Consider the following 25,410-nt stretch of genomic DNA (forward strand, 5'->3'; position numbering starts at 1 on the left):
GCAGCACATCATGGTAACCTGTTAATAATGATTTCAAAACAAAAAGTGACTTTTTTTTTAAGAATACCTTTCAATCCTTGTGTCTTTTTTTGGCACAGCAGTCTACCAGATTGTAACTTTCACAGATCTTCTTCTGAAGGAATGGTCAGAGGAAAGCTTAATTCAAAAGGTGAATTCCAATTTTCTACTGTATTGGTTTGCAGAAATATATTTCACTTATCATGTGAAAAATAAAATTGCATTTTGCAAATAGGGCATTAACATTTTTGCAGTGGTGCAGGGTCAAATTATTAAATCTGTTTCCCACCAAGTGTAAAAGTCCTGGCTGTAAAAATATTTTTCCCCAATATTGTTCCTTTTGCTGGTCTTATAGTCAAACCTTTCCTATACCTGTACCTAACACTATTCTTGCTGTTCTGCATTCAGATATTCAGCTTTGTCATATTTTTCTGGTTGGGGATAGCCTTCCTTTTGAACAGGAGTTAAACCAAACTATCATGTAAGAAAGTTTTTTCATCAGTTATTCTGTTAAAAAGACAAACCTCCCTGTGAGGACTGGGTAATTAATGGCAAACTTCCCACAGAGCTACAGGTCTGATGGCCAGTCAAGCAGTGGGAAAAATAAACTCAACAAACCAAGGCTCTTAAAATTTTGTGAAGTGTTTTGCCTTTTTTTTTTTTTAAGAAAACCAAAAAATTCTCCTCTGTGTCATTACAGCAATTTCTGGAGAATGAGCAGGAAATACTGAATGCAGTGACGGCTCTAACAACAGAAATTCAACGACGACAGGAAAAAATCAGCAGGCTACAAAATAAACTGGAAGGACGGAATTCTCCGTTGGACAAAAAATCCAGAATGGATAATCCCCGTAAGACACACCAAACTTTTCCTTTTCAGCCCTTTAAAAAAAAATCCCAGAGTATGGTAACACTTAGCAGTTTGTGATAGAACACTAGTACAGCCATCAGTGCTCCAAGTGGAGACCTAGTGGTCAGAAGAATGAGGCAGGCTTTATAACACAGCCTGGGTTTTTTAATCTGTAATTTCTGCTTTCTAAAAGCTTGTGATAATAACATTGAGGAAGCTGCACAACAGTCTGAGCATAGCTGATCTTTCCAGAACTATGTTTGCTTTTCCACCAAGTACAAACAAAAGTAACAGACCCCAACTGTCGCAGCTTGTGGTTGTGTGATTCTCACAGTAGGACTATCTAGTTCATTAATGTCTATGTTCTCTAGAACTTTACATGTGGGCAATTGGTACTACTGTTTCCATTTAAATGAACAATAGTCCATACTCTTGTCTTGGAGAGTGGTGATATTACATGAGGACCCTAAGTGGATATGAATCACTTGCTTCAGGGCTTCCTTTCAGTTCAGCCCTGCAGGTGTCATTTGCAGGTCTGGTCACAGGTTTGGTCACTGTATGACCATTGTCTTTTTACAGAACATGGGGTTTATACCTACTACAGCTGAAAGGCTATGGAAGAGAGGCTGCTCTGAAAGCACTGGGCCCAGGCAGTGTAACAGGAAACCAGGGAGAGGAATGATGAATTTATAGAAGGAGGGACTGTCCCTGGAAGGAAGTCAAGCAGGGACGGGAAGGATGGTGAACATATATCAGAAGACAGTCCTCCTTCATCTGAAGGCCAGCACCACAGGTCAGTTGTGCAAGGCAAAAGAAGCCTGCACAAAAACATCACTTGTGAGTCCAAACCACATGTGTCTATTTAGCTGCATCTCCCTCTGGCTGCCAGTACTTTGGTGATTTATCCTGATGAGAGAATGTGATATAAATTCATTTGTATTTCGCATTCCAGGTTTAGCTGAAGGCTAAAGCTCTGCAGCCCAGCAGGAAGGTCAGTGTTCAGGTGTGCCATGTGGGGTCCATGGGGTGCACTGCCTTCTTCTAAGCTGCTATAAACAGTCCCTCATTCTGCAGCCTTCAAAATTAACATGTGATTCCCTAGATCTGACAGAAGGTATGCTCTTTACTACAGCTAATACTATCTGAGTGTTGTTGTTACTTTTCTTTTTTAAAATAAGATATAGCCCAAAGTTTAAACCCAATGCAGGTAGTCCAGACACAAAAATGCACGTACAAGTGTATGGGCCCAGGCATCACACCTTTGCAGATGGCTTTTCCTGCACAGTGCTGCTCTAGGTGCTTGCAGGCCTACTATGCCTGAACTAATGTGGCAGCTGTGCAAATACAGACACAAAACTGTGCTAAGGGCATTTTAAAGAAAAACACGCCTATGACTATAAAACACACGTTTTAAACTCATACTAGTAGAACTGTCCTCTAGATTAATGTGTCTGCAAATCACATATTGTACCTAGCAGTACAGACAGCATCTGATTTCCTTAAGGAGATCAATTACTTATTTAATCCCTAAAATAACCCTCACTTCTGTGTGCAAGCCCTAGTTTGCTTCTAAAAACAGTGTGCAAGCAGTGAATGTGTCAACTGGCATTTCACATTATAAAAAAAAAGCTCTAAGGCAAAGGTACATCAGATGCACTGAAATGAAACCACTTTGGAGAAAGAGGAGAGCGACATCTCGAGGCAGCCTGGCTGGTATGACATCACCCAACATTCCTGAGCTGCCAGCAAGCCAGAGCTTAGCAGTGGTGACAGGTCAAAGAATTAAAAAGGCCCTAGTCACACTTAAACACTGAAATGCACTGTTATTTGCACTGCAACAGCTAATGATCCATGCAGTAGGAGGTGTTTAAGCCAAGAACGTTCTCTTACTCCTCTGTGTTTAGCCCTTCAGCATTGCTCTGCATTTTCTATTAGACCCTCAGTAGCTGTTACTGGTGACGTATACAGGACACATGCCTTGGGTGTCTTCCAGTACAGCGCACAGGCTAACAGCTGTTGGCACCATTGATGAAACAGGCCTGAAGCCTCCTCCCAGAAGGAATCTGAGGTGGGTGCTGAAAGGCACCAAGAACGCTTTTCCCATACATAGTTAATAGGTGCTTCACAGGCACGTGGTTTGCTAGCAATGACCAGGAAAAGAACATCTACAATCTTGATTTTAGATGGAAATTTTTAGTCAAAGAAAATGGATGTAGGGGGAAGGATACCATTGCTTAATCATCTCCAGAAAGAGATCTCCATACACATAAAGTACACAGACCATAAACTGCATGTCAGAGAACTTTAAAACACATTTCATCTCCTTCTACCTAGCAGTCATACTAAAGGTTCATGAGGAGCCATGCTCAACATGTTTTATTTTTTTGATGGAAGATGAGTCTGTTTCCACTGGTAGGCAACAGAAGCTAGCCTATATAATGAGAAAAGCATGCTCAATGGTATATTCAAGCTCTATTTGTTTTATTGAAATGCTGTACTAGAGTGTCACAAGCTTTTTGTACAGATATGCAGTGACAGACACAAAGATGTTCCCTTTGACCTACACCAGCTATCTACAGAGAATTCAAAGTGCAAATTTTCAGTATTACAGTCTCTCTTAGAGGGGTTTCACATACAAGTCTTGTACATAAATAACTTCTTTCAAATAGAATTTTTACAAACACTAAAACTGCGTGATCCAGATCATTAGGACAGCATTGTTGGCACAGGTTCCTTTTAATGTCCATTCCCACCTTCTGAGAGGATGCGTGATGGCTCAGTGTACTTTGCTGTCAGGAGGTAGAAGAGGGCAGGTGCAGGTACCAAGGCGAGCAATGGCAGGTCCTGCTCAAGCTTATCTAGTTTGGAAATGGAGATGATTCCATAGGCATGGAGTAACCAGTGGCTGAAGAGGACAACAAGCCTTTTCTTCCTGGCAAGAAGATCCTTGAAAGTCTGGCAAATTGAACACAGTACCCTGTTAGCATTCAGCCTGCCACCTAGCGCCCAATGTTTAAGAGAAGTTCTAGGTATCACACAAAGACTGTATGCAGCCTCCTGTGTTTCAAACCTTTCAGCACATTACACAGTTTCTCAGTGCACCACAGGAGGGAAGTCTGGCAGAGGTTTCCTCCAGATAAGAGAAGTCATGAAAGGTGAGGCTTAAATGCAGAATGCACTGCTGAGAAAAGGCAAGAGACAGAGCAGATGTTTACCTACCTCCACTTCAGAAGCAGACATGTAGACGGCCAGTGTAACCAGAGACGACACCAGTATGATGTATGGGAAGGCGTAATCTAAAGGCAATATTGAACACCTCAGCAGGATAAAGAATGTATAGCACACACTTCAGCAGAGACATTTTCCACATGCGTGAACTAAACTGAGCTACTACAGCCTGCCTCTTGTCATTACATCAACCATGCAGAGCAGTGAGGGTCAGCCAAACACAATTATTCACTACTTCCATCTCAGGTTTTCAAGCGATTTCCAGTATTTCTAGGTGGAGTTACTGAATGTTTAAGTCACTAATTAGAAAAGAGGATGAATAAAGCACTCAGGCTGAGTGGGGATTTTGTGGCACCTGTCCCCTCCACATGACAAGTACACTGAACACTAAACCAAAACGAGACGATCTCCCCAAGCATCCACTTTAATTTCTCTCTGAAATTAGACAAACTCTGCCTTAGCAGAAAGTGGAGTTAAAATCCCCTCTGCTCCCATTTTGCGAATGGGACAGTCTCCAGCAGCATGTCAAAGCAATGTTGGTCTGAAGCCAGGCAACCTTTTCAGGTCAGACTCCTCACAATCACCTTAAACAGCATCCTTCTTTTCAAAGCAAAAAGAGTGTCATATCCCTTCCCTCCCTCCCATAAGTCATTTATTATGACAGAACTCACAGAGCAGGCCTCCTCCAACAGCCTGGAGCACGGTGAGGATGGGGAAGAAGTACAGTGCTGCATAGATGCTTTTAAATCGATCAGACTTTCCCAAGCCACAGGCAATTTTCTTAACCAGAAGAGGACGAAGTAGCATCATTAACACAAGACAGAAGGCATAATAGATAAACACTATGGTGTACCTGGGAAAAAAACAAAAGAGAAGTTTCTTGAAATATGCAGTTTTCTCCTGAAGACTCAATTCAGAACCAGGAAATTCAGGGTTAGCCAGTCAAGTCTAAAACATTACCAACCAAATGATGTACACTCAGAGCGATGGTCTCACTTTTGCTAGAGGAAACAGTCAAGATCATAGAAACTTAGAATTGTGTTGGTTGGAGAGACTTTTAAGACCATCAAGTTCAGCCTTCAAACTAACACCACCACAGCCATAAAACCATGTGCCAAAATGCCATGTCCACACTTGAACACTCCCATATTTCTTGGGCACCCCCAGAGACAGTGGGGGGTGTCAACACTCCCTGGGAGTGACACCTCCCTAGGCAACCTATTGCCATGCCTGACCACTCTTTCCATAAAGAGATTTTTCTTAAAACCCAATCTAAACCTCCCCTGGTGGAATTTCAGGCCATTTCCTCTCATTCTATCACCTGATACTAGGGAGAAGAGACTGACCCCCACCTCACTGCAACCTCCTGCAGAAAAAGGGGAGAAAAAAGAAGTTTTACACTGCATAGTTAAATAGCTTGGACTGTGTCACCTTCTCTGGCAACTCAAAGTCACGTGGTGTTGCCAAGTATTTCATGCAGAAAACAGCTCGATCCATGAAAGACTTCAGGGAATGGCTAGTCATTGGTCTGACTTATATCTGAACAATTATTTTTACACCTTTGAGAAGAGGTATGGACAGAAGCATGGCTGTAAAAAATGAAGGGACAGACAGGAGCATAACAGCCTTTTCACTCACAGGGGATAGACTGCTTCGTGGGTACAGTGCACAGTGGTTATGTAGTCAGGGCTGGGGTTATAGAGCATCGTGTACCAGTCTGAAAGCTTCTTCACCTTGCAGGAGCGGATATGCAGAGAGCCCACAGGGTCACTGACAAGCAGGGTAACAATGGCTGCAATGCTGCACTCGAACAAGGCCGTGATATGCTGCAACAATGCACTGGAACTGTGGAAGGAGAGAGATTCACTACTATTGTACTACTACAGCTTAAGCAAAAAGTTAAGTACTTGAAGCTGAATATGAATATCATTTACAATCTCAGGTGATATAGTATGTAAAATGTGATTGAACGTTCCAGCTTCTTAAATGCAAGCCTGCTGTAACATAAGCATCATGGCAGGTAAGGGACACCAACACTCATACTGTTGCAGTCTCCAAGGAAGCAGCAGTGAGGATAAGACACCACAGATCCCAGCAGGTACAGCCTTGTTACATATAACGTAAGCAAATTTTTCAAGGTTTCAAGCCCTTGTTAAAGATGGCACACGTTCATACGCTGAACTGTCTCAGTCTCCTGTGTTTTCGGTATTTAGCACCCTCCAGAGACATTGCTTCTGAAAAGTTCAAGTCTAACACCTAATGGCCACATGCAGCAGCAGTTTTAAACTCCTTTTTTTTACAGACCTTCCTTAATGCACCACTCTGACATAAAGTCGATATCAGCTATGCTTATCAGGACCAAACTCCAGAACGCACACTCCTAAAGAGAAACCTTAAATCCATTATCTTCTTGTGAGGGTGCTGGTGACTGGGGCTGCTGCAGGTTTATGGTCTGACCCAGGAGAGAGGGCATGACACCACGTGCTGCTACTGGGAAACCCAAAACAGCCCAAATTGCCAGATGGACTGGGCACCACCACATTAAAGATACAGGTCATGCCCAGAAGGCACTGACTGTCAAGGAGAAGCTGCAGGACTCTTCCATTTGTAAACAACACTCCCTCCAATTGCCCAAAGCTCATGTACTACTGTATCAGCACAACCAACAGCATGAACACCTCAATTCAGCATCTCAGGTGAATCACTCATGGATCTGAGATCTCCACTTGTAAATAACTTATCTGAAAAAGGGCTACACAAACCTCTTTTTTCCTGAGTACCACTCAATAAAGAACCAGTGCAAAATGAGGGGTAGCATGGCCATGAATCCAAGGTACAGCCAGTCATAGCGGTCTGGAGATCCCACACATTCCCGGCAGATTTTGTTGTCATCGGTTCTTTCACCTCTAGGGCAAACCTGTGAAAAGCAGAATGTGTATTTACAAACCATCTGAGTACCAAGAACAAATCACTGCAGTTCCTAGAAAGCAGGCTTAAGTAGTGGGGGCAAGAAAAGTATCAGGTTTTTAGAGATGAAACACCAGCCTCAGCAATTTCTCAGTTAACATCAGCCTTGTTCTGTGTCTCTTTCTCTGTAACACAATGGTGAAGCAAAGGCTTCATACAAGAGCCCTTTTCCTCTCACACTGTCACATCATTTCCCTCTCACCACTATGCTCACTCACCAGGCTGCTCACAAACACTGACCCCCAGAGTTTCTTGCTTCTTTTTCATTCCACCCTCCCTGGATCTTGCTCTCTTTTAGTTATGCAATAAAATTAGCGGCCAGAGCAATTTCAGCACAGCTCTCCACACCATCCTATTCTGTTCCACCTTTTGTAGACCCTCTGTTCAGTTACCGTTTATCACCTGACTTCTGCACCTCCTTCAGCGATATCCAGCAGTTTCTATTTTCGGCAACGGAGCGCTGCCAAGCCCTTCGCAGCTCTCATCATTTGATGCTCACGGCACCTCGGATCTGGGCTGCGAGCTTACAGCGTGATCCACATCACCCTCCAGAGCGTTCCGGCCAGTGCCTAGTCCGGGGGAAAGCGAGGCCATCTCCCCTTCCCAGGTCTAGCCCCGCCCGCGCTGCACTTACCCCGCACTCCCCATAGGTCTCCACGGAGCCGTTGATGAACAGGACGGTCCTGCCGCAGTACAGCCCGAGGCAGGCGGGCTGCATGTCCACAGCTGCGGGGAAGGAGCAGCCCACATTACCGCGGCGCTGGGATCCTGCACGGCCCGGTCCGCACAACACGGTTCCCCCGCAGCTGAGATGCATCAAGAACCACCCCCATCCCACTCTAGCCACTCATAACCCACTCCCAGCACCATCCCGGTACCGCCGAGCCCGGCGCCCCCTGCTCGACAGGCCCCATCCTACCGGAGCGGTACATGCCAGTAAACCAGCAACCGCCCCTCTAACTCCGCCGAGCTACTTCCAGACACGTCGCTTCCGCTTCCGCCAGGGGCCCCGCGCCACCACTAAGCGGCGATATGGGCGTGGTCGCGTTCAAGAGGTGGGGCTTACCCGCGCGGGGCCGGGGCGGGGCAAGGGCGGGGCTGCTCCGCCTCTGGGCGGGGCTCGGCTCGGAGCGGGGCTCGGCTCGGAGCGGGGCTCGGCTCGGGCGGGGACTCCAGCTCCGTACTGCTGTCGTGGCCAGGGCGATGGCGGCGGCGGGCGGTGGCGATAGTGACTGTGATCGTGCGGGACGGCGGCTGCCACCTCACTCTCCCTCGGGCCTGATTCTGCACACGGTGGAGATGCACACGGGCGGCGAGCCGCTGCGCATCATCCCGCGGCTGGAGGCGGCGGAGGAGGCGGTGGCGGCTCGCGGACTGTCGCTGCTGTCGCTGCGGCGGGAGGTGGCGGCCACACAGGACCACGTGCGGCATGCGCTGATGCACGAACCGCGGGGCCACGCCGGCATGTACGGGGCGGTGGTGGTGCGCGGCGGCGGGGCCGCTGCCGGTGCTGACCTGGCGGCCCTCTTCCTGCACGGGGCCGGCTACAGCGCCATGTGCGGCCACGCCGTCATGGCCCTCGGCCGCTTCGCTCTGGACTACGGGCTGGTGGTGGCACCCAGCTGCCCCGAGACCGCCGTCCACCTGCGCTGCCCTTGCGGGCCCGTCACTGCCTTCGTGCCCTGGGATGGCCACCGCAGTGGCAACCCAGTCCGCTTCCACAGCGTGCCCGCCTTTGCTGCCGTCACCGGTGGGCACCAAACCTGCTGCACCGGGTTTCGGGAAGGATTGGTCATGGCCACGCTGGGGTTGGGGGTTGGTGGCCTGTCCAAACGACTTCTGCCAAATCGCTGCCCCAGTTCTGATGTTTCTCAGAGGCTGTCTGGCATGGTGTAAGGTGTCACTGCTCTCTGGCATGGGAGCACTCAAGTCATTTTCCCTGTCCCCCTGCTCGCTTGTGGCTGAGTTCCTTCACTTGTGAGCCCATGGCTCCACATGACATCTCCTTTTCACCTCTGTCCCTTTCTTTACCCAGACTTGGCCATTGATGTCCCTGGTCATGGGAAAGTGGTGATTGACATTGGCTATGGTGGCACTTTCTATGCCTTCCTCAGTGCCGAGCAGCTGGGCCTTGATGTATGCTCTTCAAAGACTAGAGACCTTGTCAATGCAGCGAGCATGGTGACAGAAGTGGTGAAGAAACAGGTATGGTGGAACTTTGTGGTACCCCAGTGTATTCCCCTCAGAGTAACTGCGCTAGACTAAGGTCCTTTATTCCCCCAAGATGCTCAGAATGGGAGCCTACCCAGCACCATGATGAATTTCAGAGTCCTCCTCCAGCCTTCCAAAGATGTGAGAAGGATCTTGCTTCACTGTTGCTGTATCCATCTCCATTACTGGAGAAGCAGCAGTGGCCTTGTCCCTTTCCTCTGGGCTTGAGGAATCTGCACAAAATGCTGACAGCATTGTTGAACCTGTCTGTGTTGTTTCCAGTTCAAGCTTCATCACCCTGAAAGTGAAGACCTGGCTTTCCTCTATGGCACCATACTCACAGATGGGAAAGATGCCTTTAGTGAGGAGCCCACCACCAACATATGTGTGTTTGCAGATGAACAGGTACAGAAATGGGCTCTTCAACCTGATCTAATGTATGGTGTCCCTGGCCATGGCAGGCGGGTTGGAACTAGATAATCCTTGAGGTCCCTTCCAGCCCTAACAATTCTATGATTCTATGAGGCACCACCTTTTTCCCTTCATACATCCACTGCAGAGATGAGGGATAGCTCTGCTTCTTCTTGGTTTGGACAGTGAAAATTGCTTCTGCTACACTGCTGTCTCTGAAGATCTGAGGGTCACTTAACACATACTGGTTTAGGTCCTAGTGACAGAAATACGTCTGCACATTGTAGATGATGGCATTTAAAAAAGGTTCATACTCATGTGCCTTAGGCAGGAATTTCTCAGTTTAGGGGCTGAGGAAGGATCCCAACACAAAACATGTCATTGAAGTCCTAATGAAGGGAACAGCTGCTGGGAATAAACAGAGCAAAAGAGAAAATAGGGGGGTGTAAATGTCTGTCCTTGACTGCAGTGGATAAAGTATGCATAAATAGGAGAAGTTTTGTTTGGACTTGCCAGCAGTGAAGAGTGTGGAGCATTTGGACAAACCACCTCAGAAGCTGGCCAGTGCTGTGTGTTTGGAGGGTTTTAAAAACCAGGCTAGCCGGCAGCTCTCTCTAAAGAGAACTGGTCCCACCTTGATGCATGAGAATGGGGAAGGTGGCCTCAGCAGCTCTCAGTCCTTTTGCTGTGATGCTGGGAAGTTATCGAGTGCTTCCTAAACGGCCTCAATATTTATTAGATCATTCATCTCAACATGTCAGAGCTAATCACAACCTAAAAGCATCCCAAACATGCATACTTTTTCTGGATTCTGTAAAAAACCCTGTGCTAGAGGGGTTCCCCCAAGTGCAGTTAGAAAGGCTGCAAATAGAACTGAGGGGAATAATGTTTTCTATTAAACCCCAAAATACTAGAGATTGTTCATCTTCTCTTCTGAACATAGGTTGATCGAAGTCCAACAGGCTCAGGTGTGACAGCTCGCATTGCCTTGCAGTACCACAAGGGACTCATCCAGCTGAACCAGACCAGAACCTTTCGGAGCAGCACAACGGGGTCTTTGTTCACTGGGAAGGCAGTGAAGGCAAGTGGCTCATGCTAAACTTTCCCTGTGTCTTGAGGACTGCTGGAAAAGTGCTGCTGCCTTGGCTCAGTGGGGAGGCAGAAAAGCCTTTCTGTGTCTGGCATGTGAAAGGAGGGAGGTGCCTGGGCATCTTGCTTTTCCACAAGCCTCACACTTCAAGATTTTTTATTAGAGAGGCAAGTAACAGTAAGACCTTGTTCTGTTGCATGGCTTCCCTGCAAAGCCCCTCTTTGCCATCAGGAAAGGACTGGGGTGAGAAATACCTACAGTGCTGATGTAGATAAATCAGTCTGGCCCATTTTCAGTGACAGCAAAGGGTGGATTCCTGGCATCTGGCAGCACATCGATGTGAAAGTTTGGACATGCCCCAGGGAATTTTTGGTCTTTGAGTGTAAGCAGCGACTAGTTCATTGGCCTCCTTTGGGGCAAACCCATGGTGTGGTAGTGTAGGGTCTTGTGAGCTCAAGAGCAGGGGCAGTAGCAGTTGTGCAGGTGTGAAGCTTGTGCTAGTGAGGTGAGGCAGTAAAAGGGCTGCTGCAGACTTTGAGATGTACTTGGGCAGGGCAGAGCACATGGGGTTGGGGTTGGGAAAGTGGAGAACATCCTGTTGTCTCTGTCCTGATCCTAATCCCTCTGCAGGAAGCCAGGTTTGGGAACTACAATGCTGTCATCGTTGAAGTCTCAGGAGAAGCCTTTTACACTGGTACAGCTACCTTCACTGTTGAAGAAGGGGACTCGCTGAAACATGGCTTTTTCTTCAAGTGATCTGAGCCACTGGGCAGTGCAAAGTCTCACCTGATGGTGCTGTGCTTCTCCAGCACACAAATTTTTCTTCTCCTTCTCCACATGGCTCACTGCAGTATGCCAGAGCGACAGGAAGAGCCTTTGGTAGTGTGACAGCATCTGCCTTGTTTTGAGATAACAAGCTGCACTCCCCTGTTGTGATTAGTGTATAGGGTGTAATGTGATTAGCACATATGGGCTGCGCTGAGAAGTCATAAGGAAATGGACCGGATCTTGGAGAGCTATCTTCAATTTATGTGCCTTCTCTAGGTCTGCAAGTTACTAATTCCAAATGCAGATTCCTATGCCAGCTGAAAACACTGACTTTATCCTTGTTTTAAATCACAAGTCTAATTTCCAGGACTCTGATGAGTGTGTCATGGCTATTGGTTTGAATTGCTTGCTGCTCTTCCTTGATGCCTCTGGCTCAGATGGCTGTGCTGCTCTGTCTCATGCCTCGGTTTCCTTCGTCTGCCTTCTCAGACCTGTCCAGACACCTCCTTTCTCACTGTATTTGCTTTCCTCCTGCATCCTGGGGCTGGATGCAAGTATTTGCTCAGAATTTCCTACCTCATGTGCACACCACACAGTTTCCCTAAACTTCTCTTGCTTATCTTGGCTGCAAATACATTGTGGTTAACTTTCAACAGGGACATCTGTATTCAAAAGTCTGAGCCATTATGACCTTTGATTGCTAATTATTTACTGATGATTTTGTCTTGGCCTCAGGGGCAGATTGCACAGCAGAGTGCAGTCAGTGCTTGCTTTGCTGAAGTCCCACAAGGGATGACTGCTGGTGGAAAAACCAAACCAAGCCCTGGCAAGCAGGGCTTCAGACCATTTGTGGCCTGTAATTTCCACTGGCTTACTGGACAAAATAGTTTTCATTTATTGAAGACACTCAAGGGAATGTTCCTTGGTAAAATGAGACATGAAAATAAGAATGAATGCTCCCAGTAGCTCATGCAACAGAAGGGAGCAAGTCATACTGGAGAGCCCGGAAAAGGCTGGCATAGAAGAGCCTGGGAGGATTTTCTTCTGTCAACTTGAAAATTGTAATTTTGGAATAGGAAGAAAGAGAAATCCCCTCATTCAGAGAATAGTTGCACTGCCAACAGAGTTCTTTTTAGGCTGGTATCTGGAGGCCTTGCTCCCAGTTTTCCTGTAAGCCCCAGATAAATCCTGTACAGCCTCTGCTCCAAGTGGGCATGACACACACATCATCCTCTGTTTCTGGCTTCTAGGCCTCTCCTTTGTGATCAGCTTCCCATTCTAGCTCCTGGGGAAGAGCTAGGGCAGCCAGCCATGAAGCCCAGCACAAACAGGTTGGAAGCTCTTCAGCCTGTAATTGGCTCTCAGCCTTCATGATCTATTTAGTATCCCCATCCCTCTATTTTTTTCACTTAGGGGCAAGCAGCTCTAGCGTGGCTGAGTGAGAAGACAGTGTCTTGCTGTTCATGTGGGGTTCCTTGGCCTGGGCCCAGGATGGAGAAATAGGGAATGGTCCTGGCCTCTGCCAGTGTCTGGGGGTAGCTGACCCCAGACCCCTTGTGATGGGCTGTGTAGGGCTGTATGAGGGGAGTGGGCTGTGAGGGGAGAGGGGCCGTGTGGGGAGGGGGATGTGAGGAACGAGAGACCAGGAGGAGTTGTGAAAACCCGTCCCCGACTCTGGGATGGGGACGGTGCCGGTGTGGGGAACGCGAGGGCGTCCCTGTCCCCACCCCAGTCGCGATGGCCGGGCATTCCCGGCCGCGCCGTTCGGCTGTTCGGGCGCTGCTCTCCCGCCCCCGGGTCGCAGAGCGAGTCGGGCCGGGCCGGTTCCCCGGGCAACGGCGGCCCGGCGACGTCAGCGACTGGCAGGGCCGCCACTGCCCGCGCCGGGCGAGTGGGCAGAGCGTCTGCGTCCGCGTCCGCGGCGCGGGCTGGGGCATGAGGCTGCGTATGGAGCCGGCGGCGGCGGCCGTACCGGGCAACCTCTCCCGCGGCGGCGGAGGCAATGAGAGCGGCGGCGCGGCGGCGGCAGCGGGGGCCACGGCGGGGTGGTCTGCGGCGGCGCTGGCCTCGCAGGCTCTGGCGCTGCTGCTCATCTTCGCCCTCTCGGCTCTGGGCAACGGGGCTGTGGTGCTGGTGATCGCCCGGCACCGTCAGCTTCGCACGGTCACCAATGCCTTCGTGCTGTCGCTGTCGCTGTCGGAGCTGCTGGGCGCCCTGCTCTGCCTGCCCCTGGCTTTCCTCAGTCTGCTCAGCCGCCCTCCCGGCGCCTGGCTTTTCGGCCAGCGCCTCTGCCTGGCCAGCGCCGCCCTCCACGCCGGGCTGGGCATCGCCGCCACCCTCACCATGGCCCTCCTCTCCTTCGACCGCTACTGCGCCATCGTCCGCCAGCCCCGACACAAGATGGGCCGCCGTCGTGCCGCTCAGCTCCTGGCTGCTGTCTGGCTAGTTGCCCTGGCCCTGGCCGGACCCTGGTACGGGCTGGCAGGTGAGGGGCAGCGGGAGGCCCGGTCCGGAGCCTACCGCTGTGTCTACGTGCTGCCTTGGGGCTCCTCCCGGCTGGGGCCACCCTACGGTGCAGCCCTCATCATCCTCTGCTACCTCCTGCCCTTCGCCCTCATGTGCTTCTGTCACTACAACATCTGCCGGGCAGTGCGGCTGGCCGAGAGCCGCGTGCGGCCCCTCACAACCTATGGGAACCTGCTGCGGGCCTACGGGGAGATGCGCACAGCCACCACTGTCCTCATCATGATCGTCTCCATCATCTGCTGCTGGGGTCCTTACTGCATCCTGGGGCTGGCCGCGGCCGCTGGCCACCTGCCCTTCTCGCCCACCATGGACGCCGTAGCCAGTGGGATGGCCTGGGCCAACGGAGCAATCAACCCCCTCATCTATGCCGCCCGCAACCCCAACATCTCTGTGCTGCTGCGGCGCAGCCGTGAGGGTGGCTACAGGACTAGGAACAATGTGGCAGCCTACCTCTCGGTGCCAGGTCGCCTGCCATTGTCCAGAAGCCAGGCTGACCGTGTCCGGGAGCGCTACATCAACCGGCACAGTGGCCCCCCAGGCAGTGCCCCATCCTCTTCCAGCCCAGGGAGTGGGGGAGAGGTGGCCATGTGGGCCTGCAAGAACCCTGCTGTACTCTTCTGTCGGGATGGGCAACCGGACACCATCTCCGAGGCCGCCTTGCAGGCCAAAACAGACACTGTTGATACCAGCCTCTGAAGAGACAGGGCTCCAGGATGGGACTGGGGATGTCTGGCTCCAGGGCCATCTCTTTGTGGAAATGAAGGGAGCCCTGGCACTTGCCGCCCTTTGCAGCCATTCTACCAGGAAGTTGGAGAGATGGGGTTGTGTGAGCCATGGTGTAGTTTCTTCTCCATTATGTGAACTCTGGTTTGGTGACTCAGTCTGCAAGCAGCGAGAGCTCCACAGGGAAAGGAAATCCCGCTTCAGCAGGCTTGATGCAGTGGTGATAGCCACCAAGCCCAGCCAACACAAGAGCTTGTCTGCCAGAACAAACCAGAGCTTGCTCCAGAAAGTGCCGCAGCAGAGCTAGGAACAGAAAACACAAATACAGCCCAAACTGACTGATTGTGTGAGTGGTTTATTAGGTGCCACAAAAACAATTGAAAGCTGAGCACTGGCAGCTGGAAGACACTGAAAACAACTCACTGTGAAAACCTCAACATGGCAGTTTTGTTGCTTTAACCCATTATGTGTGGAAGTGTTGATAATCAGAAAGGACAGGCTAAAAAACCCATCAGTTATGATGATTTTTTTTCAAACCTCCATGCACAGCAAGCCAGTAATTGTGAAAGTGAAGATGTGTGATACCAAGGGGGAAGGAAAAGAAGATGAAACCTCAGTTATCAAAATTTTAGCAGCCTTTCTTTTCTTTTATGTCTGTCTTTTTTGCAGGTACAGTCAGCTTAAAATTCTTATGAATGTGTGAAATAAGTTCTTCAGACAGACGAAGAAGAAGGGTGTGGGTGTAGACTGTGGTATCACTGAGTTTGTGCACAAGGTGTGTGTCTTTTTTCTGAGCTCATCCAAAGTGTCTCACAGCTCTTAAGAGTTTAATCATGCATAGAGGAGCTATGTGAGAGAGGTGAGTATCTGAAAGGAGAGGTAAAGCAACACCATGTGCTCTTTATGAGCTCTTAGCATGTGAAAGCGTGTATACAAAGAGAAGAGGTACTATTCTGTTGATAGCATCAATCTACCTGGAGTGTGGTATGTAGAAAACAGTTCTGTTTGTCATTATAGGAAGGAAAATAACAATGGAAATGCAGTTGCACAGCTTGAATTCATATGAATTTATCAATGCAATTTTTTTTGTCCAAAGGCCTAAAGCTTTAAGTTATTGTTTTGAATCAGAAAATAAGATTGGGCTTTCCTTTATCTTTGCCAGAATTAAATGTGAAAGACAGACAGTGTTTTGTCTTGTACAGGCTTTAAGGTTATAATTTTACTGTTTTACTGGCTTTTTAACTCTTTGTGACCCAGGTCAACATAGTACCATTATTTTGTGAGACAACAAATAAATTGTGTTTATGCTGGAGATGAAAGTGTCTCAGCCTGTTATCATTCTCAGCCCAGCTTTGAGAAGGGAGCTTGTGTGAAACATTGCCAGATGAATGATAGTAAAGAGAACTGTAACTGTCTGTTTTCCATGCTGTGAGCATTACTATGATTTTCTTCTGTGATGCTCCTGAAGTCCATGAGGAAAAGGTTTGACCCCTGACTACTTCTCAGCACTGCTGCTTTGCCCTGCAGATCCTGGGTTTTGCACACTGAGCAGTGTATTCATACCACTCCAGAGAGAAGCTGTCCAGAAAACCCACAGCTTTCCAGAGATGCTGTTTGACAGCAAGTGACCACTAGTGACTTGTTAGAAGGGTCAGACAGGAATTTCTTGCATCCCTGCCCTTTCACATCAAAGTATGGCTAGTGTAAAGTGAAAGAGGTGGTTGTGAATTATGAGGTTAGATTTAACTCTTACCTGGGTAGCTGATGATGAGGAGATTAATGTAGGCCAGTTTGACATACAGAGCACTGTGATGTTTGAACTTCGGGAGCTTTTGTCTGAGTTGCAGCAGTTCTGGACTTTTGTATGATCTATAGAAATCTTTTAAGTATAATCCAGAAGACAGCAAAGAAAACCCACAGGGTTCTGCCCTTCCAGAAGGGACACAGCAACATTCCTTAGAGTAAGTTCCAGTGCTCTGTAACACGGTGAGGGCAGAAGCAAGGAAAACTGTCCAAGCACAATACTCATCAGCCTTGTGTAGTATTGACTGCAGGCAAAGGCAGAGTGTTGTAGTTCATAGAGTAGAATCAAAGAATGGTTTGGGTTGGAAGTGATCTTAAAGATTATCTAGTTCCAACTCCCCACCCCCATCTTTAGATTTACAGGATTTGGGGTTTTTGCATTTTTTTGCATGCAAGAGCTTTCTCTGCCAGCTCATGTGGATGAGAGTCCCCTTTTCTGCTACTTTCAGCACTGGTCTTGTTTTGCATATCCAGTAGGTGCCAGCAGAGATCCAAGCAGCCAGCACAGCTTTTCTGATGATCCTAAGAAAAGCCTCCTTCTGTTAATGAGGTCAGTCCCTCCACCTTCATCACTGCTTCACCCCACATAAAAGCATTCAGAGTAAAGGTTGTGACCAGTGCAGTCAAGCTCCAGGGTGCCTCTCTCAGATCTCATTTCAAAGATGTATTCGGTATACATCCTTAAACTCAACACTCATTGCTCTCTGGAAGGTTTGTGGTAGAGGCCAAAATGAATAAGCTGAGAGGCACATCAGAAAAACAGCATTTCGTGCTATACTGGCTAACACCTGTGCTGCATGCTCTCCAGAGCTGCCAAACCTGCACCCACATGCCTGGTGAGATCAGGCCTCATACTGACAGGGTGCTTAGTTCAGCAGCAGAGCTGCCTCTTCACTTTAGCTGGATTTGTGTTTTTATATAGTGACTCTGAGTATTAATAACAAATGCGTGAGCCTCCAGATTTGCTTGCAAAGCATTACACAGGCATAAGGTAGTAACTGAAAGTGCTGGAAGAATAAAATGGTCCCAAGTCCTGCAGGAAGAGTAACCCACATTGGGATCCAGGTTTGGGTGACTCCATGCCTAGCTGTGCTGTGCTGCTGCAGGTAGTGAGCTTGCCAGATAAGCACAGTGGCTTCACTGGGGCCAGATGTGGGAGGATGAGGTGCTGCCTTTGCCATGGTCAGCCCTCTTGATGTTCACAGTTTGCAAAGAGACAATTGGGTTCCTAATACTGTGCTGCTGGTAGCACACTGCTTGATTCTCAGAACATCTACATTCCTTACCATCTGAGGTGCCTGGGGAACAGCTCTGCTTTGCTAGGTATTTTTTTCCTAGGAAATCACTACTGTGAGAAGCAGGAGGAAAAGTGACAAGGAGACACAGACTGTAAATCCCTCTCAGTAGTATGAAATGGATAAGTCCCTGGGGAAATCAAAGTGAAAATAGCACAAATCCCAGAGTGCAATACCAGGGCCTGCATTAGTATGGCTGGGAAGTGATGAATTACCTGCTCAGCCAAGAAGATCCCAGGAGGCTGTGACTGAAGCCAGAGGAAATTTAGCACAGGGGACTCAGAGAAGGAAGGAATACTGGCACAGAATGGTGTGTGCTGTCAGATCCTACACTGGATTTCCTTACAAAGACCCTTCTCCTCAGCTGTAGGAACACTATGCCAGATAGTGTGATAGGCAGGTGATAGCATCCCCAGCATTTGTACCTGGGGAGATAGATATCCCTGCTCTGCTGCTGTCCTTGTCACTGTGGGCATCACCACTTTGTGCTCAGCTTCACATACCTCAGGGGCTGATTTTTGGCTGAGCCTTAAACCTATGTCCTTCTAGTTCAGTCTGTAACAGCCACAACCAAAGCACACGTCTTGCCACCCCATCTGGAGGAGCTGTGCTGGTACTTGCTGCTTAGTCAGCAAGCAGGCCTTGAAGCCTGGCTTGGGCTGTTTGTACTGGAGAAAGCAGCACACCAACGTGCCCACAGGCTGCTGGAGTTATCATAAAAGATGAGCTGGATCCAGCTATGAAGAACTTTCACTCTGAGAGGAGCCATTTGTGATTTGTGCTATTCTTTTGCCTCGCTGGCACTGAGCTCCTCCAAGTTCAGATGGTTTCAAAAAGGCAAGCACTGGCAGAAACCCATGAAATTGTCTGAGGAGCAATTTCCAAATACTTGAGCTCCTTAGTTTTCATTTTATGCACTCATTATATTTGCCTTTATAAACTACTTTCACCCTTAGCTCTTCCATAGTCAGCTCAGAAATTAATAAAAAGGGTAACATCTAAAGAGTGTCATAAACTGAAAAAAATTTGGTTTTAAAGCTTTGGTCTGAAAAGATGATTCCAGCTTTTGTCAGAGAGGTTTTTACTATTGTGCATACTAAAGAGTTAATGGCGTTTGCAAACCTCAATGCTTCAAACATTGTGGGTGCTTTCCCTTCAGACATGGGGACATCCTCTTCTCCTTGTCCCCACTCTAAGGAAAAGTAGAAAGGTACACTGATGATGACTCTGGGGAGGTAATTTAGGAAGACAACACTCCTCAATTTCTGGGGTGGAGATTGGGAGTGGAAATAGCACTGCTCTTTTGCATCTGGAGGAACATGTCTGCTTCTCCTGGGGTCTGGCTGAAGGCAGCAGGAAGCTCTCCACCTGCTTCTGCCAGCAGTACTGATGTGCAGGCTTGAACAATTAGATTTATGCTCAGAGGCTTGACCAGAGGGCTTCACTGAAGTGTACACACTCAGAGAAGGTGGAAATTGTCCCCAGGTTGGGGCTGCATGTCGGCATTGGGCTGGCTCCTAGGCTGACAGCTAGCACCAGGCTAGCCCAGCCCAACCCACCCTGACAGAAGGCAGCTGGGGAGGTGCTGATACTGCAGCTGGTGTGGGTTCACCCCCCTGGATGAATCCTATAGGTTAAAATCCCTCAGGGGCACAGACATGGACAGAAGCAGCAAGATAAATTTCTCTTACATTGTTCACCCAGGAATTCCCTCACAACCACATATATGTAATTTGCTTACCCAATCTAGCAACATCCTCTGAATAAATCTTAGCACCAGGGGAAAAAAAATGCTTTGAGTAACCAGGTCACTTATTTTCTCCAGTGAAATCGGATGTGCTCTGGCACTTGTGCTCCTGCCTGACCTGCCCCTGTGGCTTCTGTGCTCATTCTGGTGCATTTTACAGAACATTTGGTAATATACTGGCCCTGAGGTCACACCAAGTTTTGAATGCATCATCTGAATTGTGGATTCTTTCCAGAAAATAGAACTCAAATTGTGATCTCCCTGCTATTGAATTGGAAAGATTTGCTGCAGAAACTAGGTCTTGCCTGAGTGCTTCATACCGATTTCACAGTAAAAAGGGTCTCAAACAGAGATTGGGAGCTGAGTGACACACAAGGCTGGGTATATCTTACTTTTCCTTGAACTCAGGGGATGCTCTAGACAGAGCCACAGAGACTGGCAAAACAAAGCTGTGTGAACACCCACAAGAACAAATTCAAGCACACAGAAAAGCTCCCAGTACCCTGCAGAGCCCAAAACCCAGGTAAAGGAACAGGCAACATCACAGCCAAGCTTTGCTTGCAGCAGCATCCTGGAAAGTGGAAACGCTGGGTTAGGCAGCAGGAACATGGCTATGTTTGGATGTCCTATGTCCTCCAGACTTGCTGTTGTGGTGCATGGAATAATCCTGGTGCAGGGCAGCTCTGCTTGCTGTTGTCCAAATACACAGTGCCTGTGTCCTCCTTTTCCTGCAGAGCCATAGCTGACCTGAGAGCACAGGTCTGTGAGCAAATGCTGGAATATGGGCTGCTAAAGAATATCATGGAAAAATGGCTGCCCTGGGAGCTGGGAAACTCCACCCTCATGTTGATGACATGGCAATGTGACAACACAGTGCAAGGAAAGCTGCATTTTCACAAGGGGGCCTTCACAAAACAAGCACCCAGCACAGACCTCAGCATTGGAACAAGTCCTGAGGACTGCTGTAATGAAGTGAGGCACTCTCTGATTTCAAAATCCATGGAGGGGAGTTCAGGTGATCCATGAAAGCATTTTTAGTTAGCTTACCTTGCACATTTGTGCCGCCTGCATGTGCAGACAGAATGTACCAACCTGAAGCTCATGCAGTGCTGAAAGCCTCAGTGAAGACACATTGTGACCTTTGAATTATGATGGACAGAATTAAAATTATCCCTCCTCAACTATGTTGGGGGAAGTGTAAATATAAAATGTAGCATTTTGACTGTTCCACAGCCAGAGAACACTCAACTTTGCAGACCACAGTAGAGATCTGGCAGAGGAAAGCAAGAGGCAGGATTGATTTTACACTCTACACCCATGGACTCTGGACAGTGCCAGCAGATGGTGCTGCCTTTCCTGAGGCTCTGTTGGGGCCCAGCAGCACAGACTTCCAACTTTCCCCAGGTTCACCTGCAGACATTCATCAAGCCTGGTTTAAGGCTAAAAATAATATAAAATGTTCCAAAGTTTCAGGTCAGAGAACCTCTGATTAAAATGGAGAACTCTTTTTCATGTGCATATATTGCAGGACCCTGAGCAATGCCAAGGAGAGAGCTCACAGGACATACGTCTGCAGGATTTGCTGTGGGGGAAGGGATGGGGATAGGGGTGGGGGTGGTGATGGCTCACAGCCTTCTTCCTGCACCCATTAGCTTTCATGGCAGCTTGGCCTTTCCCGTGCCCACAGGAGCACAACTTGAAGGGCATGTTCACCCCACAGCACCAAGATGCTTTTATGGGGTTTTAATTGCTACACTGGTCTCTGCATTGAAGGATGAGCTTGTTCCTGGGGCATCCCCTGCACAAGGGCTGCATATCTGATGAGTCAGCTGTGTGAGATCATAGCATTTGCAAAGGGCAGTTCTACCCCGGAATTGTCACAGCTTGAGCTGTGACATAGGCAGTGGGCACAGAGCTAAGTCCAACCATACAGGTTGGAACAGGACTGGCAGTGTCCTCACTTTGCCAACCCTTTCCTGAGGGTTTCCAGGAGGGACATCAAAGTCTGACAGTTCCATCAGTCCCATTGTACGCTCCCTTGGGAGTACATAAAATATTTTTGTACATGAAGTCCAGCAAGCTCCTGCTGATCCGGCACCCTGCAGCTGCTTGTCAGTGGCACCAAAGAGGCAGTGCTGCCAGCAGGGTTGGGAGCCCCGTGTCTCCCCATCAAGTCATGTCTGCCCTACGTGCTGAGCTGAGTTTTGCATGCAGTGCTTTGTCTACATCAGGGCATCTCCCCAACCTCTTGACTCATCTTTTCCAAGCCAGGGTGTGGTGCCAAGGATAATGAGTTGAGTTCAGAAGACGACAACTGACACTCCTCATTCAGGCAGGACTCTAAGTCGCCCCAGCTTTTGGCAACTGGGAAAGCCGCTGGGTTGGAGTGGAGCACAGGCAAGGCTGGCTCAGCAGGTTTGGTGCCACCAACCTGGGTGGCCCCATGGGGCAATCCCTCCAGGAGTGCCATGCCTGGAATCTCCCCTGGCACCGGCAGGTCTGGGCAAGGTTTAGCCCATCCAGCACAACCTCCTCTACTGCTTTAACTGGGGCAGCAGCTGGGATTTCGGGTACAGAATCCTTTTCAAGGGAAAACAGCCAGGCCATCAGTGGACCTGAGATCCTGGTGGCATGGACTTAACACTGTACAGTGGTACTGGTGCAGTATAGCACCCACCCTAGACCCCTTTCCTCTATATCTCAGCTTTGTGTTCTCAGGCCATAGATGTAGCTATTTTAGCCCTGAGGAAGGCTTTGTAGTCTAGGAAGCTTGCATGTTACTAGGCATCAGATCTTGGTTGAAAAAAATGCTGTCTTATCCTTGCTCATATCTCCCACCCTGTTCTTGTCCTGGGGAACATCCTGTGTCAGACACTGGTATGGCTTAGGAAACCTGTGATCTGCCACTAGCCATAATTTCAGTGCCTCACTGGGTTGTGGAGTTTTGCCACCTTGTTCACATTCATTTATGGGTGCACCTCAGAGCACCCCTGTGCTGGGGACAGTGAAGGGAAGATGAAGAACCAGACAAGTTTCATGTTAGCCTCATGAGGTTCAAGATGACCAAGTGCAAGGTACTGGTATCAGTACAGGCTGGAGGAGGAAGGGATTGAAAGCAGCTGAAGAGAAGGATTTGGGATATTGGTAGAAGAAAAGCTGAATATGACCCAGCACTTGGAGTCCAGAAGGCAAACTGTATTCTGGGCTACATCCAAAGCAGTGTAGCCAGCAGGTCAAGGGAGGTGATTCTGTCCCTCTACTCTGCTATCGTGGGACTCCACCTGTAGTGCTGGGTCCAACTCTGGACAAGAAGAAAAAGTAACAGATGGAAAGGTGTACGGGAAAGGCAACGGTGACTGTAAATACGCCAAGAGGAGTTTGAGCTACTGGCCAAACTTGCTAGAGGCATGCTGGCTAGCTCAGGCAGCACTGGCTTGGCTCCATCTGCTGGAGAACGGTAGTTGCTCTGATCCAGTGATGTAAAACCAGCATCTGCCTTGACCCAGGCTCCTAGTAAAGCTGGTCACCAAGGTGGGGAGAAATGAATGGCCCTGCTAACTGGGAGGCATTTCAAAGCCCACAGGTGGGCTGGAGAAGAGGAGGCTGAGGGGAGATCTCATTGCTCTTTACAACTATCTGAAAGGAGGTGTACTGAGGTGGGGCCTGGTTTCTTCTCCCTAGTATCAGGTGATGAGAGGAAACGGCCTGAAATTGTGCTGGGGAGGTTTAGATTGGATATTAGGGAAAAAATTGTTACCGGAAGAGTGGCCAGACACTGGAATAGATTGCCTAGGGAGGTGGTGGAGTCACTGTCTGGAGGTGTTCAGGAAACATGTGGCCATGGCACTCTGGGACATGGTTAAATGGCCATGTGGTGGTCTTAGGTGATCTTACAGGTCTTTTCCAACTGAAACAATTCTATGATTCTGTGAAAACCAAGCAAGCAGGAAAGCAATGAGGTGAGCGAAGTGGTGAAGCCAATCCCAGCAACGACTGCAAACAGATCTGAAAAAGAGCAACCAGCAAAGGCCTTTTCTTCAATACCTGTCTCTAAGCATCCCATTTATTTCCAGCCCGCCCAGAATAACTCGCACCTCTGCCATGCACACTCACTGAGATCGCTTTTCTTTATTGCATGTTGCCATCTTAGAAAATGTACAGTCTCAGAACATTACACAGCATTTCCCGCTACCTAAGACTACGAACATCCTTGCACCTAACAGGCTACCTTGGTCACTACAAAGCTAATAAGATCCAAGACACATAACTTCAGTTTACAAATTATTATGGATTTTTTTTCTTTTTGGCATTATTAAAAAAAAAAAATCATCTTTAAAATACACACCCAAGAGAAAAGAGCGGCTACTTACACCAGCACCAATCTAAAAGTAGTTTTCAACAATGGCACATGGAATTACCTGCACACAGCCTTTGTGTTTATTTAGAGAGATATAAATTTTTTTCTTCCTCCTTTTTTTTCTTTTTTTGAAAGAAAACAAAGAAATGGCAAATTCAGCCTGATAACAAGGCTCTTGTAAAACAATAATTAAGAAAACAACAACAAAGAGGTTTGGAAGGGCAAGAGGAAATCTGTCAGGAAAGGTCCTGATGTGGCACTGGGGTCACAGAGGCAGGAGCTGGGAGTGGGTGCTGGTGGCCAAGCCCTGCACCCAGGGACCCCCAGAGGCGATCGCCCTGTCTGACTCCCAGCGCCTTTTGAATGAAAGACGTGTGACCAACCATTCCTTAAACCATCAAAGGCCAGACTTTTTTTTTTAAACCTTTTTTTTCATATTTTAAATTCCCCCCGAAGTCCATTCCCTCAATTGTATGAGCCCCATTTTTATTTCAGCCATAAATAAAAAATATAAATAGAGGCACTTTAGTTAAGGAATAGTATTATCATTACCTTTTGTCTTTATTTCCCCCTCCTTCTTAAAGCAAAGTGCTTAACTCCACCTTTGAACATAATCCGCAGGTTTTGCAGCTGCTGGGATACGAGGTGCTGGGCTTTTTGAGCTTACCTGCTTTATTTATTACTGCTTTAAATGCTACTCAGAAAGTCTATCTTTTTTTTCCTTTTTCCTTTTTCTAATTTTCTTTTTTTTTAATTTACAGTGTGTCAAAAGTTGCAATGAAGAAAAGAACAGAACGGTAAAACCACAGCTCTTGACAACTCTGGTTAGAGAGAGATTTCACAGCTTTCATTCAGCACACAGACCCTGTGGCCTTCAAGTGCTTAGAACCATATCTTTTTACACAAATTAGTTTAAACAGCACTTTTTTTTTTTCTTGCTATACAGTACATACAGTTAACTGACATCCCACACCCCACCAGTAATACCGATTATCTGACAAAAAAAAAAAAACAAACCCCAAACAACAACCAACCAACCTATTTCAAATAGTGTTAATATCTAGTGCAACAGGGACAAACTCATCTCTCCACAGGAAAAAAGAATAAAACAAACAAAAGGAAAAAAGAAAACAAACAACAAAGGATCACAAAAAGTATTGGTGGTATAAAAAGGTTTTTGCTTTGTTTTCTTAAAAAAGCACACCACAAATAAATAAAAGTAAAAAGTAACAGTCCTCTATATACTCAGCATAATTTAAGCATAGAAATGTTAATATGTTAATGGTGGTTACTTTTTATTCTCCAATTCTTAATTTTCTAAACCATTAAATTATTACTCCCTGAGAGCTTTCAATGATTTTTATTATTATTAATTATTTTTTTGTCCTTTTTTTTTTTTTTTTTTTGGACTGACAT

At 47.8% G+C, this 25,410-nt stretch overlaps 3 protein-coding genes across 3 annotated transcripts; 2 read left to right on the forward strand and 1 right to left on the reverse strand.

Annotated features, from left to right (window-relative positions):
* Nucleotides 1-3,413: 3,413 nt before the first annotated feature.
* Nucleotides 3,414-8,002, reverse strand: JKAMP (JNK1/MAPK8 associated membrane protein). The gene is made up of 7 exons (XM_054400472.1): nucleotides 7,983-8,002; nucleotides 7,698-7,789; nucleotides 6,859-7,013; nucleotides 5,735-5,941; nucleotides 4,768-4,949; nucleotides 4,088-4,164; nucleotides 3,414-3,823 (listed from the first exon to the last, which is right to left on the reverse strand). The coding sequence occupies exons 1-7, from the start codon at nucleotides 7,993-7,995 to the stop codon at nucleotides 3,605-3,607; spliced, it is 945 nt and encodes a 314-aa protein (XP_054256447.1). The 5' UTR covers nucleotides 7,996-8,002; the 3' UTR covers nucleotides 3,414-3,604.
* A 264-nt stretch (nucleotides 8,003-8,266) lies between these two features.
* On the forward strand, nucleotides 8,267-11,531 carry L3HYPDH (trans-L-3-hydroxyproline dehydratase). The gene is made up of 5 exons (XM_054400591.1): nucleotides 8,267-8,813; nucleotides 9,099-9,268; nucleotides 9,557-9,679; nucleotides 10,629-10,766; nucleotides 11,406-11,531. The coding sequence occupies exons 1-5, from the start codon at nucleotides 8,267-8,269 to the stop codon at nucleotides 11,529-11,531; spliced, it is 1,104 nt and encodes a 367-aa protein (XP_054256566.1).
* A 1,947-nt stretch (nucleotides 11,532-13,478) lies between these two features.
* On the forward strand, nucleotides 13,479-14,765 carry GPR135 (G protein-coupled receptor 135). Its single transcript, XM_054400834.1, has one exon. The coding sequence runs from the start codon at nucleotides 13,479-13,481 to the stop codon at nucleotides 14,763-14,765; it is 1,287 nt and encodes a 428-aa protein (XP_054256809.1).
* Nucleotides 14,766-25,410: the final 10,645 nt, after the last annotated feature.

This window comes from Indicator indicator, chromosome 4, assembly GCF_027791375.1.
Source record: "Indicator indicator isolate 239-I01 chromosome 4, UM_Iind_1.1, whole genome shotgun sequence".
NCBI lineage: Eukaryota > Metazoa > Chordata > Aves > Piciformes > Indicatoridae > Indicator > Indicator indicator.

Bases quoted from the DNA above. Each gene is read 5' to 3' on its own strand.
- GPR135 (XM_054400834.1), top strand. From the start codon at position 13,479: ATGAGGCTGCGTATGGAGCCGGCGGCGGCGGCCGTACCGGGCAACCTC.
- L3HYPDH (XM_054400591.1), top strand. From the start codon at position 8,267: ATGGCGGCGGCGGGCGGTGGCGATAGTGACTGTGATCGTGCGGGACGG. The intron at 9,269-9,556 runs GTATGGTGGAAC...TGTTGTTTCCAG, and splicing joins CAGAAGTGGTGAAGAAACAG to TTCAAGCTTCATCACCCTGA. The intron at 9,680-10,628 runs GTACAGAAATGG...TTCTGAACATAG, and splicing joins GTGTGTTTGCAGATGAACAG to GTTGATCGAAGTCCAACAGG.
- JKAMP (XM_054400472.1), bottom strand. The intron at 7,014-7,697 runs GTAAGTGCAGCG...TGCTTTTCACAG, and splicing joins AGACCTATGGGGAGTGCGGG to GTTTGCCCTAGAGGTGAAAG. The intron at 3,824-4,087 runs GTAGGTAAACAT...TCAATTTGCCAG, and splicing joins TGTCTGCTTCTGAAGTGGAG to ACTTTCAAGGATCTTCTTGC.